General features: G+C 36.9%; 1 protein-coding gene across 12 annotated transcripts in view; it reads left to right on the plus strand.

Annotated features, from left to right (window-relative positions):
- LOC115455707 overlaps positions 1 to 17919 on the plus strand; it is a 150202-nt gene that overhangs the window by 63885 nt on the left and 68398 nt on the right. For 6 of the 12 annotated variants that reach the window (XM_037436686.1, XM_037436689.1, XM_037436687.1 and 3 more), the window contains exon 1: positions 16455 to 17161. The exons of 2 other annotated variants lie outside the window; for them this stretch is intronic. In XM_037436686.1, the coding sequence (XP_037292583.1) occupies positions 17112 to 17161 (50 nt within the window). In that variant the 5' untranslated portion in view covers positions 16455 to 17111. Of the gene's footprint in view, positions 1 to 16413; positions 17162 to 17919 lie in introns of those variants that run through there. 4 more of the 12 variants (XM_037436684.1, XM_037436685.1, XM_037436682.1 and 1 more) reach the window with 2 other exon arrangements.

The following is a 17919-nucleotide window of genomic DNA, read 5'->3' on the forward strand; positions in this document are numbered from 1 at the left end:
GAATAAAAAATACTTGCTATAGTTTAGGCTCTGGGTTTGTCATTCCAGGGCTAGATCTAATCGTGATCTTACGTCCCATGTTATATTAACGGAATCAACAGTTTATGTACCTATCGATAGTTTTTATCGATAGTGACGTATCTCTAGCGCTTCAAGTTATACTCCAAGTTTATGGCCAGCTTGAAGTTATATCCGCCCTCTCGCCCTTCGTCTTAGTCTCTGAAAACAATAGTACCTCCACCCAAGAGTAGGTTCACGTAGGCCATAAAGATTCGCGTCAACTCTATGAGGAATTGAAAATCAGAATTTGAACTTATAAGTATGTTTTTGTTGTGCCCTAAAATTAAACATCATTGGAATCACTAAAGATTTCTGTAGAGAAAATTTAAATTCTAGAATATTATTACAAGGAATCCATTGATGGAAAGTTATTTATTGAGTAATGTAAGGCGCATTTGTTGTAGGAATTTTACGGTCACTTTCACACAAAGAACATATCGCGACATAAATTCTCATAAATAGTTGCAGCTTTTTTTCATTTCCTGGATGCAGGGACGAGAACGCTATTACCCAACTTTGTAATAATAGGGAACACTAGCTGTGTTGTGCCAGAATCATTGACACCAAACCAGTTTAGTAAATCATCAAACATTTAGTAGCAAATGCAAACGGAAAGAACGTTAATTAAAAGCCAAATTTAAAAACACGTTTGAAATATTTATTTATCTAATAAACTACAGACATTAACGACTGTTTTAATTTATGCGAAATCTAATAGCCTCAATGTTAATATAATCATACCAATAACTGCATAATAACGGTAGAAAGTTGGCGGTAGAAGAAGTCCGTCGCGTCCGCCATCTTGGCATCATGGCGGCACGACCTTGGCGCCTTCCTGCAACATTGTTGATGCGACATTCACCGTAAGAAATTAAAAACCGACGCTCATTACTGCTGGATCATTTTTGTGAAAAAAATGTAGTTGAACCGGTTATGGAAAAAAAAACTTAAAAGTTGCTTAGCAGGGAACATGGGTATTTGCCGCATGGCTGGCAATAAGTGTTGTAAAATAGGAAGAATATTATGCAGTTGGTTATGGCCGGTTATTTTTTGTGGAATGCTGCAGTCGTTGCATACAGCCTGTTTGATGGGTAGTGCTCCTCGCAGGGATACCTTAACACGGAGAAATCGATACTAACAATTAACACGTCAATTCGATAATGTCAACTTTGCAGTAAAGACTTTTAAAAATATTAAAATACGATAACTTTTAGAATTTATTAAAGAGCATTATGTATAATATGTAATTCAAAGCTACTTAATATAAAAAAAAAGAAAAGTTATTTTGTGAGCTAAAAAAAAGTGCATCAAAATTGAAATTGACAAAAACCTACTTAGCGTCGTAGTGTTCATTGATGGTATAAAAATAATCTGTTGCGATTACTAAAAGCAGATGACAGGGTAGAAATTAAAGTTCACTTTACAAATCACAAAGTTGTTACCTTAAACGTTTAATCAGAAATATTGTATTTTATTTAACGAAAACTGCAGAATCACGTTGAAAATGAAAACTGACGTTTGCGTAGGTTTAATCCAGATCCAGTATTCACTGAACATGTGACTTACCCCATAGTATCAACGTCAAACTCTTATTTCAAAGACTTTAATTATTATTTCAAATTTTCCTTTGACTTAAACACATTGAAAACAGTTTAAGCCACTTTATATGTCTTGAAAAATAAAACGACATAGATGCTATTATTGTCGTAAATAAGAAACTAACTAAACCTTTTTGCATCTTCTAATCTAGATCGCTGTTAAACACAAGATAGACATCTTCAGTACATTAGCAGATCTCCGATAAGAGATAGCGAGAGCCGGTGCCCGATTTGCTTTGCAAATTCAGGACGCGTCGACGCTGTGTCGAAACAAAAACTTCTTTTACATACAAATCATGTACATAATGAGCCGTTAATATTATTCGTCTCACGTCGCCGATCTTGCTTTATGTAACGATATGAGATGTCTCGGAAACATTTGTCATGCATATCACAAATTTCTTAGCAATCATTTTATTCTATTACCAGATTATGTGAAAGTGAAAACATAAATAGATTGGTTGGTGTAATTATGAGATTCAAGGATAATTATGATATAATCTTTTATGAATAAGAATTCTCAGGCTAAATAATATGAATTGTAAATGACATCGATTGTACGATTGCAGTGAAGTTTGACGTGGCCAAGTCGATTAGTAACCGAAAGTAACCATAGAGGAATCTGCTACAGTCGTATTTTAGTGAGCGTAACAAATTTTGAGTGCGGCTAACGAACTTTATTACAAGCGGCCAACTGTTGGCCAATAGCATAGTGAGGCGCCACGCATAGTAAAAATGAATACATCGATAGAAATTGGAATACAAGTAAATTGTGGAAAGTGGGAAACATAATGATAACAAATGACTGCCTCAGTGCAGTTCTATTTGGGTATTTCTGCTCAATATCAGCCCGGATCTAGGAATTTGTGTCCTTTATGGCGATTGGCTCGACCTTATATCATAGGACGGAACACAAAGTAAAGTTGCCCTGGTTGTACCTCTATCTACCCAGGCGTGATGTGTGTTTCTTTGTTTTGTTAAGAGAAATATATGAAAAATAACTAAGCTGTTTCTAGTTTCGAGTAACTTGTTAAAGTGTAAAATGAGTACCACGTAATGGATATTGACTAAATCTTATCCGAACTCGATTCAAAATAAGTGTACGTGTTTCACTTGGTCCTTTTTGCAAAGAAAATAACTACGTAGTTATATAGAAAGAAATAGTTTTCGAAACAATTGCACGTCAAATAATCGTTATTTTTTCCACGAAGTCGAAGTTCTCTTAGATGTCGACAGTAGCGTCAAGTAAATCGAGCGAAAGGAGACTTTCTCAGTTCAGTATAAAAGGGTGCTTTGTTCCAATTCTACGAAACGCTTTTATCGCTTCTAGCGTTATGATAGCGATGGCTCTTGTTTCATACTCACCATTAAATGCAGGCATACTGTACGAACTTTAGGTTTAAAAAAGAAATTATTGATGATCCAAGTTCATAATGTGGTAATCCATTTAAATAAGACAAAGTTTAGTATTTTTAAAGTTCTACTGTGCTACTTCGAATGGATTAGTAACGTAAAGAAATATTATTGAAGAACATAAAGCAAAGAAAATATAAAGTCGATCCGAATAAGACTCAGACAAAGACGCACCTAAAAAGTCCTTTTATTATAAGAAGCCAAATCGCGTCCCAATTTTGAATGGCTTACAAAAAACGAAAAAGCAATTCTGGCATGAATATGGAATCGTATTTCCGTGCCAGCACCATGTTTACAATTATTACAACTATCGTTTTATTTCAACAAAGCGATTCAAAATTTCATATTCGTTACGTACTACGGGCACTTGGCACTGTTAAGTGAATATAATACGAATCGACAAAGAACTTGGCGCTGCGGCGTCTTACCGGTCGTGCCGTCTTGCATTTGGAATCCGCGTTAGTTTCCAACCTCTGGCTGTTATTTTTTCAACATTGGTGAAGATTTGTTTTTAATGTATCAAGATTCAAAAGCTTTAACGCAGGGCGTCAAGGCCATTGCATCTACTATAGCTCGAAGACTTACACAGTACATCCAAATAACAGGTAGTTTATCACGAAGCATATTGTTGAAACTCATACAACAACAAATGAAGACCGTGATGTCATCAGACAATTTTTTTCCGCCATGTAAAGGTGAACTCTGCTGACCACTCATTGCCCAAAGTCACATTGGGTTTACAAATGACGTCAGCTAATAGACTAGCTATTCGTGTGCCTCGTTGTCTCGCTTTTGTATTTCCTATGAGATCAAATTGGTTTGAGCATAATGTCTGATCGATGTGGTTTGTTTTGGTTTCCATTAAAATCGACTGTATATTCCATTTGATAATTGTCTGGAGTATGTGCTAGGTGCAAAGTCCTTTGTTCGACAAATCACCAGTATGCTTTATTTCTGGCTAAGCCAAGATACGAGTACTGTCTCGATTTGGAAGACACGATAGCTAGCTTAATTGCACTGTAAGACCATAATGTTCTCGAATAATGGTTATAGAGCAACGCCGTGTAGATCTTCAATTGGTATTTCTAGTTTAGTGATTCTAATAATAGTCAAGCCAACGATTTTCGTTGCAATATTAAGTTGTACGAGCATGAATAATAGTCTATCCGTGTTAAAATGTAGTGTTTATACATAAGACAGACAAAAAGTTTAAGTTCAAGAGTCAACGTAAAAACGTCTAATTCAAGACGACCTCTTTAATACGTGTGACCTTTAATGTGTTTTAGGTGCTTAAGATTTTTTGTTTTATGATCTCGTTTTTGTTCCTCTGCGTATATCACTTGCCAAGCGTGAAGGAATACAAGGGGATGTGCATACCTCTAGATTTAGTGATGCAATGATTTCATTTGTAAAGTTTGTCAATCCATAACCCACAGTGGTAATTAAGTAAGTAATCATAAATCCGCCTAAAATAGACGTAAAGTCTCGGCTGAATAGGCGGTGTTCCTTAGTGGTACGATTTGCAAAGACTTTCTTTTCTTCTTATAGAAATAGATTTCGCTTGCTCCGACTGATAACAATTGAAGACAGTCGAGAAAAAGGCCACCCTAGACTTCAAAGATCGGCATCGCACCGATTACCTGGAATCCACATTCTTATCCCTTCCTCTAGCTTTCTATAATAAAGAACAATAACCATTCAGATTCAAACATTGGTTTCGCTATTTCCCCAAATCTAGGTATATAGCGTAAATTCCTTTGACCTAGATGTCAGAGCCAAGTCCTCTGCGGAGCCACTCCAACTGTATTTAGAGTTTGATGGCAGTAGTACTCAGAACAATGGAAGTCTAGACTTCCTTGGCCGAATCGATAACCTAAATGTAGACAGCGAAGTTGGGGTTTAAGCTTGCGATTTATTACCAAATGGGGTAAAGTCTATTGCCTATTTTACGTAATACCCCAGTGCTTTTATAACTTTATTTGTATGTAAATAACATTCTATCGACAAAAATACCTCAAACATGTACACTATTCATAAAGCGGCTCGGATATAAAATATATCCTTTTTACTCCACATTTTACCTTAAAAAGCAACGAGTAATTTTTAGGTTAGGCTGGGAGCGAAAACTCGCCGGGGGTAGCTCCCGCAGCGCCGACGGGGTGTTTAGCCCCCACCCGCGCGGGGGGCACCACCCCCCGAGACCTTGAGGCGGGTCCCGGCGAGAATCAGCTGTTCCTCTGTCGAGTAATTTATTTTAGTATATTTTTTGCGCTGTTGTTATGTACCAGTAATATTCTTGTAGGAAGTTATAGGAATCGTTTTAGAAAATGAATTGCGATTTATTTTAAATGATAATGGTTTTTAAATATGTCAATAAGAGACGTTATATCTATCTTCTAGCAATAAATTCATACATATTACGAAAAGGTAGTCCCAATGCTCCATGTTTTGTAATCATGAATAGTAATAACCATTTTCAGTTAAGTAATAAAGTTAGGTCGACTGAAATACCCACTTGTGTTACATAAACCAAATTTACAAGTATCACAGTAAATAAAACAAAAAGTATGCATTCTACATATAATTACGTAATTACGAACTAATTTTCCAAATACCCCATAAGTCATTCGCTCAAAATGGGTCCGTAACACGTAAAAGAACGAAACAAAACCCATAATTACACCAATTTATTTTTAATATACTCTCAAATTGGGGTCATTGTTGAAAGTTTCTTGTCCGTGCTTTGCCCGGGGGTAATTTCTCGTTTCGAGAAAAAAAAGTACGATTTCGCAGCGTGTACAGGGCGTAGCTTCTGGAATCCAACCGAACAAGGTCGGGCAGGACTTGAGCGGGACTTTTAATTAATTGCGTTTCGGAGGGCGTCCTAGAAAGGTCGTCCGTTGCTTAGCAACCCATCTGATACTGTTTCGGTGCGAGGGGTTGGGACCGATTGGGGTATGTCACGAATTCGTGCATTTGCGGGTTGGAGAAATTTAAATTTTTAAAAATATACTTAATTGAATTATGTGTGGTGAATAATGAATGAAAAAATATAATTAAATTGAAACCCGTTTACGTAGGGACATGACTTGTTCCCGCTTTCGATATTTCTCGCAGACGAGATTTTGTGAATTAATTCTAGCTGAAATCTGTCAGAAAATATCCGTCACGTTAATTCAATTGAACTAGAATGTGTTTAGCAACAAACAACCTTTCAGATGTTGCTCGCAGGTTGCATCACTTAGGACGAGCTTGCAAAATACTAGACTATCTAACTACGTGAATCGATACGGCAAATACTTGCAATCGAAAAGTTGTAAATAACTATATCCAATAGATAGAGGTGCTGTTAGTGTCATAGGTTTACCATGGTTTTATTATAGTGGCAAGTCTATCACATTGAGCGGAAATGTGAATTCATAAATAATTATATCGAAAAACATGATTTTGATAAGCTTGTCCTAGAAATAGAATCTCACGTTTGACAGCTTAAGTAGTTCAATAACTATTAATAAAGTGGTGATGGGTTCGATAATGTGCAATTAAAAATCTAATATGCGAACCTGTGATGAAGCGGCCATCAGCGGCGAAAGTCCATAAAATTACTCTTCTCGTGATGGAAACATTTTTACGTCTTATCCCTACAAAAAGTTGTTGGTGGTGCAATATTTGTATCCGCCTGGATAGCGATCTTCATCCACAAGCATGGTCCATTACCATCAGGGCCCTTATTCTGTATGATAGTGTAAACGCGTAACGCGGCCGTGTCATTTTATCTTCGAGAAATGTGCGTGGAATGATATTCTGTAAGCCAAATTTCTATAGTCCTAAACATGATGCGTTGTGTTACGTGCTTGTTACGCACTGTCAAAATAACGTGCGGGATAGAGAATAAGTCCCCAGGAGTGGAAGTTGGGTCACTTGTCTAATTCATAAAAAAAGTACTAGGGTCTCATAGCAAGCAGGATGAAAATATGAGAAATACGCCGAGTTGTTACTGGGTGTATACCGAATGTCCCGATCCTGCGATGTGCCGAAACCAGGCGAAGTTTCTACCTGGCATCCACATGGCTTGATAGGTGCTGACTACAGTACAAATGCGGATTATACGTCCCAACTCACTTTTTATCACAAACTGACATTTATTTAAAAAGTAGGTGTTTTCGCCGCCAGGCACGCGTGAAAATTCTTTCACGGTATACGTGTCGGTGTAGTGACAACTTTTCTGGGATAAAGAGTAGTCTAAATGGTAATCCACGGTTTGATCTCTCAATACACTAAATATCATCAAAAATCCTACAAAGTTCCCTCACAAACATCTTCACAAATATCGTATCTGTATAAGTAAAATGGAATTCTTCAAACTGTTCTTACTCTGATATCGAAACACTGTGTGCCCGGCTTGCAATGTAAACGCTTAAATAGCCTAACCCTAGATCCCAGCCTAGATCTAGCCTAGATGGGATCGGGCTAGATCCCGGTTTTATAGCCACTAACAAAGAGGAATTATGTCGGATTCCTTTTAGATTTTACGTCTGGTTTGTTGAATCGATCGGAAGATGCTTGAATAAAAAGTTGCGGGAAATGTACAGTTTAAGATCTTTGTGTAGGTTATGGCGCTAGATTGCTTTGTTTATGATTAATTTTATAAACTTATAATACACATTACATTGCTATTATCAGTGAACATGAAGATAGGCTTAAAATGCCGTCAATACTGCCTTATAAGATGGGCAATAACGGATTCGAGGATAAGAATGTCTAGAAGTTAAGTAAACTTGGATTTGAAGCCCAATCGCATTGCAGTAAAACCACGTGACTCAAAACAATATGTTGACATCAACATTTAAAATAGTTCAACATAATATTAATCCGTATTTTACTGAAGTTATGAGCGGATAATGACCTAGTTCCGCCGTGACCCAAATAAACGTGACATAACACCGCTGTCTCGTTCACTCACTCGCTCATTCGTTCATTCATTCGATATTGATATTACAGTTTCAGGTTAATTAATTTATTGATTTAATTTTTATGCACTTTAACCGCAACTATATGGGGCAGTAGGACGCATTTATATAGAAGTAAAACAGTTTTTTTATTCCGAACAATTTATGAAGCGATAGCTTGCTTTGTAGTGGTGCTTTTTTGTATTCCGGAGTAGAATACAAAAAAGATTCATATAGACTATGACCGTATTGTTTACGATAAATTTACAGCATTCCATGGCTTTACAATTAGCTTATGACACATTCATAGGTCCCATATCAAGTATTACTGGCTACAGAGCGCAAACTGGAACACAACAGTGGTATTTGGCAGTAAAAATACAATGCGGCAGCACTTAATACATACCTATCCAGTTTTAATAATGTAATAATAGCCGCATTTATCACGAATTCGTCATCGCGATAATGGGGTGAAGCACCGCGGTTTTCCTTCCTGATACGCTTGTTTACGACTCCGTTCCCATTTGCGTCTTATTGTACCATTTTAGTAATATCAAGACACCGTGAACTCATCTCATAAAATTTATTTTTGTATAATTTTAAAATGAAGGCGTTACTTCACGGACGACAACACCAGTTCGGTGACCATGAAGGCTGCATGGAAACGTCGAGAAGTTAAAATTAAATCATAACATAAAAATTCGTACTTATTTATAACTTGCTTCATTTCAAATTAACCAGTCTTTATTAAATGCTATTAATAAAATGACAGTGCGGTGTTAATGCTGTGGTCTCCTCTACTGTTGAATAGCTTTTGCCTATCATAGTATGATGTCTGGGAGATACCACATACCTTCCAAGTTTTGGAAGGCTTTCTTATCTCACAATGTTATCCCTTAAAACTACTGATGAAATGTTATAGCATGTTCAAGGCTCAAAGAAACTTTAAATTTCAGCCCATTTCTTGCTAGGCTATACCCGCTTACATATACTACTTTTACCTTTAAAATAATTAGTATGATAACAGTATATAACATGTCAGTTATAATTTATATTATAATGTATTCAAAAGATATATTTCATGGCTAGACACTATGTTCTACCAACACACGTATTAATTTAATAGAATATAGTTTTCCTCCTTGTAACGACTAGCTACCTCCGTTGTACAAGGATGTGACCATACATACCTATTTGAAATGCATAATAAAATATTTATTTGATATTTCTAGCAAATTATTACGTATAGGTATATTGTTTATTTTTCTATGCGTGCACAAATGACCTCGCTGCAAATGCGTGGGTCCAGACAGCGTTAAATGACGAGAGATGTTTATCCCTCGCCAGTCGACGCGATTATCCCAAAATGCTTCTTAAAAGAAAATCACAACATCTACGAATTCATAAAGTTGGCAAGAGTAAGTAGCCACTAGCTATCCTCCCACAGTTTAGCCACTGTTATTTGTATTTAGGACGTACACTCTCACTTGTATACAAACATCGCATTAGTATGTACAGCCGGTGTTGAAAGGTTAAAATCACTGCGAGAGCTGATGCACGGACCAGTTCGACACACACACACACACACAGCGCGTACTTTCAGTTCTGTGTGTGTGCGTGCGCCCGCGCAGCCCAGACGCCGCTTTATCGCATTCCGCACACCTGCAGGGCTGACAGATTTTATACAAATATGTACAGACGATGTTTTTGTTACAAGAAAAGGTTGAATGAATGGTACTGCGCAGGTAACGTTTCGTATAGTGTATGCAGTTGATTTCTTATTGTTGTGGCGGACAAAAAAAAATTATTATCTACGTAGTTTCGTGGCGCAGTTGTAGCTCTTTAATGTAAAGGAAAGATTCAACTCAGTAACTTTATTAGACCATGTTGTAGTCTAAACCTTCACTCGTATACCATCTTAATCTTTAAACTGAACTTGAACTAAGTCTAAATACGAGGAAAAAAACATTACCACCTGTTTCACTACACGCTATTTTTAGTAATTATAAAAAAAAATTACTACAGAAAAGGATTAAGGTTATAGCTTAAAAATTTCGTCGTATTAAATTTTAAAGGCCGAAATATCCATGCATATTAATTATTTTTACGTTTTTCTTTCAACTGCGAGAAGTAATCACTAACTAGACGTGAATTTAAATTCTTTACTTGTCAATACTTGTTTAGTTACCCAGATTAAAGGTGAAACAAAATGTATGAAAATGGACCTTAAGCTATAACCTTAAGTGATGCAAATCTTGCTGTTTTTATTGACGACAGTCCGAAATAGACAAATTCAGGCAAAGTTACCCCACTGCCCCTGATGGTAAGTGGAGTGGGGTCCAATAGAATGTCGACTGACGAGAGATGATTACCTCTCGACAATCAACACAATTCTGTCGGCCTGTTGGAACCAGATATACACAGGCTGATTCCGAATCGCGACATACGTGGCCAATATGGCTGGTTTTAACGTCTTGTATACAGTGGGCATTATCCAAGCGGATTAAAAATATATCCTACTACCAGCGAACACCTTATTTCTTTCTCTGCTTCCCTCACATGCAGTCACAATTATGCGTTCACACAAGCTGCAACCTAACGAAATGAGGTAATCGCAATACGCCATTACAACTCTTATCAACCACAAGTTAATTGTAAATCTGGAGTGGCTTCAATGCTTTTAATATTAAGTTTATTATAATATAATACAAGGTCTAGATGACCTCTAAGTCCTATTATGGAATGCTGTATGCTATCTTGATTTTTACCTCTGTGGAATGCTAACATGGCCCACTATAAACAGTAAATATGAATGATAATATTTAATCAATAAAAATAAAGGTATGTTCAGATTAAACTAATTTTTATTTTTATTTATTTTTATTAGGTCTCTCATATGTGAGAGTCCACCTGGGTAGGTACCACCGCAATTTCTATTTCTGCCGCCACCAACAATGTGTAGTCACTGTTGTGTTCCAGTTTGAAGAATATTGTAGCCAGTGTAACTACTGGATATAATAAGACTTAACATCTCATGTCTCAGGATGCCGAGCGCAATGGAATATCAAACATTACTTTATAATTCAAGGTGTTGGATGGTGTTTGTACCATTTATGGGCGGTCGTATCGTTTACCATCAGACAAACGGCAAGCTCGTCTTATCATTCAAAGTAATAAAAAAAAGCTAAAGACCGTGCCTTCCGGAAATACAGACACCATCCACCAGTGATATTGCGTAGTGAAAAATCATCGAAATCGACCGGCCTTCGATGCCGAGACGCGAACGCGCCGTGCAATCGAAGTGGCCACTGGTGTCAAGCAGCTGTCTATTGGCCCCAATTTAACTGGCAATTGATAGTGTCAGAATGTTGCGTATTGGTGGCCGTAATGGGAAATGATGTGGTTAGAAACAATTGCTGTGTTTCTATTGGTATTTCTTTTCCAAAGTTCACTAGCAGTGGCGCAGGGTCCATATAACCCGGCTTTCCTTTCGTAATTTATGTAATATTTAAATATCATTAGAACGATTTGCAATCCGTATTTATGAATATTACTTCTACTTATACAGATGTTGTGTCGCGTTCAATTTTAGAAAATTTCATCCTTCGCCATTGTTTAGGATATTTTCTCTGCTTGATTTTGTTGAGTTTACAAGCGCTTAATTTTTGAACTATTATATGAAAATGTACATTGCCTATATATATTGTACGTCGTGTCCTATCGGTACTATTTTAAAACCTGTTCTTAATTTTAGATAAAATCTTACGTTGGTATTGGGAAATAAATTAATGTATAATTTGTAAAACGTTTAAATTGAACTCTTACTTTTGCCGAAACGTATTACAACTAACATAGCATAACTAATATTTTCAGCCATAAACAATATTATGAGTTTCCAAAGCCATTATAATCGTGTATAAACGTTATCTCTAAAGTTGAATAATTCATAGCGCATGTACAGTGTACATAGTGTAAACCAGGTCGCCGTATCGATCAGCGGTATCACTGCGGAGTGCAGATAGCCCCTGAACTAGGTCAAGTTCTGTGCCAAATGCGGAAAACATAGACATATACGTGACCGCTGTGTCATATTCGCGTCGTGGATGGGCAGGGATTATACGTTCTTTTAATATGGTTTCGTCGGTCTAATTAGGGTCGTTTTGGCGTCGCTTTACTAAATGAAACCATATATTTCTTGAATAACAACAATTCACAAGTTATTCGAAACGTAGATATAAAAAAGGAAAGATCGTAATGTAACTGTTATGTGTTATATATGTTTAAATAATAAATAAAAAAGTTGAATTTCGTAAAAATAAATATCAATAATAAATAATTTTAATTTTACACATCCTAATGTCACTACTACTGTAAGAGAATTAGTCTCAGCGACAAAAATAGCTTCAGACTGAAAGTAGCCCATGCACACGATACATCTGCACTTAGCTACAAAATTATCAAAAAATCAGAAAACAAACACTGGGATTTTGGTGATATTGGGGTTATATGTGGATGATTTTCGGCACAATGTTAGCAGAGGTAAAGATGAATATGTGGTTTCATTTAATAATGGGATCAAAAAGACCCTGTATTATTTACAGTAACTCTTAATATTTTTCATGGCTTTTGCGTGATACGTCAAAGAACATTTGACCAAAACGTAAAAAATTCAAAAGTTGTTTCGTGTTTTATTCCTCTTCTAGTTTTGTTTTTCTAAAAACATTTAAGGTATAGACATGAAAAATTGAATATTTTATTATATGTGTAAATTAATGCTTTCGCTAAGGGTATTTTCTGGGAATAAATATTCGCAACCAAGCATAATGTACCTTATCTGACCAAATCTTTAAATGGAAGATTCTTTAGAACTAGGTTGACGATAAATAATTTGGTTAGAGAACTAAATCTTTACGATACTGCCAGTCAGTAATTATTCATAGAAATAAAATCGCAGAAATATATAGACGTCACCCACGATAAGCATAGCTATTAGTAAAGCCATTTTTATAATCGGTTCAATATTTCCAAGGACTATCTCTAAAGTAAAATATACATGTTTTTTATAAAAAAAGTAAGATAGATTTTTATTAAAAAAATATATATGTGATATAAAATTATTGAAACTTTCTTGTCGATAAAAGTATTGTGCATCGTTCCCGCAGTAGAGTATAAAGAATCGTCGGCGCTATTGATTTTGTGTTCTGCTTTACAACGAGGAAGATGCACTTAATTGTTTCTAGCAATAAAGTAAAAACAAAGCTATACTTCCACAATTTTCATGTTTCCTTACCCTTGAGTAAGTCGAAGTAAAAAAATCAATAAGTATTATAAAATATCCTCTAAACTAGGGAATATAAAGTTACTTTCTAGTTGTATAATATACTATATTAAAATGTAATAGACGAAAAACTAACGAAGTTACGTATACATAAACATTACGCAATCCGCGATGATTATGTTCTTGTTATTAGATATAAACTTCGGTACAATAATATACATAATGTAAGGACGAGTTATAAAAGCACTTAGCTATTTTTTTTCATACGTGTACGTGAAAGTGTCGCCACTGCTGATGGTAAGTGGAGTGGGGTCCAGTAGAATGTCGACTGACGAGAGATGATTACGCCTCGGCTGTCGGCATAATTATGACGGCCTGTTGGAACCGGATATACACAGGCTGATCCCGTTAAGCACTAGGGCCACTATGGCGTGTTTGAACAACTTATGTACGGTGGTCGCTATCCGGGTGAATATATCCTACCACCAGCCAACGTACATTTCAGATGATAATTTTATCTAAAATCTATGCTAAGATATAATAAAATCAAAGTTTCCCGTGTATTCTAAACCGTATCTATATGTCCTTAAATGTAAGGCCTAAAAGATACGATTAAAATTAAAAATTATACCACGGTGGCCTAGTGCGGTAGAGTTCCTATACCTTCGAATATTATTTACTTAAAATGACCAGCTGGTTTTTAACAGATTCCGATACTCGGATACATAGTTCCTCTTTTATTTCTTTAGGATTCGACAGAGGTGCAATTTAATACAGCAAATTTTCGCCATGCTTTTCTCCTCCATCATATCCTAAAGCACCATCATATCGAGCACAAATTAGTCTTCGAGTTGAATGAAATACACTTAACCAAAGAGAAATATAAAATAAATGCGAGAAATAAACTCAAGTCCCCAGTTCATTTTATAACTATAAAATTTGCTGTGAACCGTACAGTGTTACTTAATTTACGATAACGCTAAAAGCAGCGACCGCGATAGCGTTTGAACTCTGCCCTCCCCCTCGGATACGAGGCGTATTTGTTATAAGCAATATATATAGTCTTTAATTGGAATCTGAGTAATTCTCATTAAGCATGATTGTTTTTATTTTTCTTATTATTTAACATCAGCTTTTAGGTCTTGAGTATCGTTCGGATGGATCCTGAAGCACCACCAAATATAGGTGTATGAGCAAGTTTGATTATAGTTGATAAGGACTATTATATGGCTAAGATAGTCTTGTGTATAAAATTCTAGCTAAAACAAAGTTTACTATAAACCTACTAAGACCACCACCGTCTCTATATACCCACGATGCAGTCTAGAAGCGTCCATTCAAGCAGACTCCTACCGGCTTCCCTTTTACGTTTATTGGTTGGTCGCGATATGTTAACTACGGCAATTTTTTTCGAGTTACCTTTTGAAAAATTTCACCCTTCGCAACTGCCACGATGTCAAATATGAAATCTTGGAACATTGTTCTCATCCCACTAACCACTGAAATGTATAACACTCCGCGCGGAGGGTTTACCTGAACTAAACTATACAAAATGGCGGCTACGTAGAATCAGTATTACGTTTCCTTATATTTACTTTTTTGCGGTTGTTCTGCCTAAATTAGTAACAGCGGAATGGGGGTTGTTGCCTTGACTTAATTCGTAAATTATCAATTATACAGGAAATATTTAGAGTTGGTGGCCGCCATTTTGTGTCGCATATCTGGTACAAAAGTTTACAAATTCATGCCATCTAATATTAAAAAATATTGTAAAGTATAGGTATTATATTTAACAGACCTGCGTGTAGAGAACGTAGAGAGTGCAGTGTTGTGTTTTGACTACAAAACCCTATATGGAGTTAGTACTTAAGCAGATGTACTTCAGGCAAATGGTTTGCTCGTGTAGTTATTCCGTGGTATAAAACAGGGCCACCTAAATCCAGTAATATTGTATTATAGGACTAAAATAACTAGAGTCCATTGCTGATCTGACGTTGAAATGTAGGTTGAATAAAAGCGAAAGGATGAGAATGAAAGACAACATCGTTTTGTTTCTTATGATTTTTCTTGATATGTCTCTAATAAGTAAGTAATCAAAAATGTACTAATAATATAATCTCCAGCCATTTTCAAAAACATAAGAATGACTCATTAATCCTGTATGTAGTGTCTGAAGTCAAGTCCTTAACTAAAATAAAATCCAAATGGCCGATATATTTAAAATCGATGACTCAGTCACTCATTTCGGAAATTCCAGGGGTTGTCGATGACTACAAGTCTCTTCATTATCCGCCATGACATTTCTAGCGGATGCCAAAAACTTTGTTGCTTGGGGTAAAAGTGTTTTTTGCTAAAAAAAAATCTCAAGTGGCGAATTTTTCGAAGTAGTACTAAAGTCGATAATTATTAATAAAAATAAGAATGTGTTTTATACTCATGATTAAAGAATGATGTAAGCATGTGTCTTTTTGAATCAAATTATGAAAAAAATATTTTAGAACCTGGAAATCGAACTTAAAACTTCGGTGCACACAAGAGTAGGCTGCAACCAGACAAACGCTACAATCAGTTATTTATTCAAAACATAATTCTATGAGTAGAAATAAAACCAAATTCAAACTTGATTTATTGCTCATTACTCTTATAATTTCAAGGTCACAATTAGTCCTTTATTATTTTTGATAATGTTGCTTACACTTGAGAACCAGAGGGATTTCCCAAGTAACATCAGGAAGCGTTGCAAACGTGTTAGCATTGCGTGCTCGGCGAAAGCGGTCACGCTCGCTGTCACGCTGACCACTAAATAATCAAGTCTAACACAGATTACAAACTCCATAAAGTGTATATTATAGAGGTGATATCGGTGAGGTGTGTTTGGTATAAATGAGATTATTTTTCAAGTTAATTTTGTTTTCACTTAAAATTCACATTTACGGAAATGCAGTCTGGAGCTAAAATTTAATAGTTTCGTGACATATTTTATTGTACCTACCACGTACTTTGTCCTACCTACATACGTATTCATCACCAAATTTTTTCTCATAGTGTCTAGTCTCAACACTTCGATAGAATTTCAAATTTCGAATAAATTTAATTTAAAATTCCACTAAGATATTCCAAGTGTGGTATAGTTAAAATGTGGTTGTTTTGTTGCAGGTAAAGAACCAACGGAGGCAGCAGGTGCCGTCTAAGCATCAGACTACATTATGAAGTGCACTGAATGTGGTACCCGAACATGAAACTCTTAGCGTCAAGACTGGACCATAAATCGTAACTTTCACTTTCTTTATTATTACTTCAACTTTTATAGTTTTAAGTTAACGAGTCAGTAGTTTAAGCTATTCGTTTGATGTCGTGTTCGCTTCAAGTTGCTGTCACTGCCGTGGTCTCGTCGTTCCTCATACTTCAGGTTTCGAGTGGTCACTAGACACTCCGCGTTCTAAGTGACGAACATCCTCAATGTAGTTAGTACACGTGCGACCGGCACGACGTGCCGCGCGCGACTGCCGTCGAATTCATTCAACAAGCTGCGAGGATGTGGGCGGGGCGTGCGGGACGCGGCGTCATTGGGCGACCGGCCGGCGCACAGTGATGGCCGCCGTCGCATTCGGCCAATGAGCGGCGCGCGACACGAACGCGCGTCCGTCCGGCGAAGTTGCCAGCTCGGCTGAAAAAAAAATACCACATTCGACCTTCTTAGGACCCCGGTTTTTTTTTTGTTTGGCCGCGTTATCACTCGGGAACGTGTGGCGAGGTCCTTATCCGCGCGCGGTGCGATGGTGCAGGTGACCCCGTGTGAGTGTGCGTAGTAGCATGGTGTGGTCCACTCCGGCAGGCGAGCTGCTGATCGACATCGTGACCAGGTACTGTCGGCTTGTTGTTTGTATGTCGCGTGTTGTCGTGTCGCCACGCGACAGTCTCTCGCCCGTTTCCGATACACGACGTACGGTTATCTATCCGCGTTTTTGAGCGGGCATCGTCGCTATCTAAGTTTAATTTTCCGATAATGGTGTTTGTACGTGCGTAGATAACATCTGCGAGGACATTGACATCATTATGCCACACATGTTCGGTTGATATCTTGTGTCGGTGTTGGTGTTTCAATGTTGTAGCCAGTTCGATTCCAATCGTCTCAAGTATGTATGTTTATTTTGTTTTTAACATAGAACAAGACCCCACACGAGTGTAGCCAAACTATAAAGCGGTGTACCCACTTCTAAACTATGCACAGGAGTCTGCACTGCGTATATAGGGCGTGATACGAATGATGTATATGTGATATCTAATTATAGTCGTGTTTGACCTGCCGTTGGATCGCGGCCAGTCCACGGCACGCGCTGTTTACTAATCAACGAAGCTCTTGCGAAACAGCAGATGAGGGAAGGTCAGGCTTACTGGACCACGGCTTGCCGAGTTCGTTAAGATGGATAGTCTTTACATCAAGATAAATGGATCTTATCACCAGGTCCACACTAAAGCTGAGGTCTATACGACTTTTGAATAAGTCTATATAGTACTCAACACTTACATATATTACGATTCGACTTTGAAATTTGCATAAATACATGATTTGAAAATATTGTTACTACGAAATAAATGTTTATTATCTGAGCACTAGCGC

The sequence above is a fragment of the Manduca sexta genome, chromosome 9, assembly GCF_014839805.1.
Source record: "Manduca sexta isolate Smith_Timp_Sample1 chromosome 9, JHU_Msex_v1.0, whole genome shotgun sequence".
NCBI lineage: Eukaryota > Metazoa > Arthropoda > Insecta > Lepidoptera > Sphingidae > Manduca > Manduca sexta.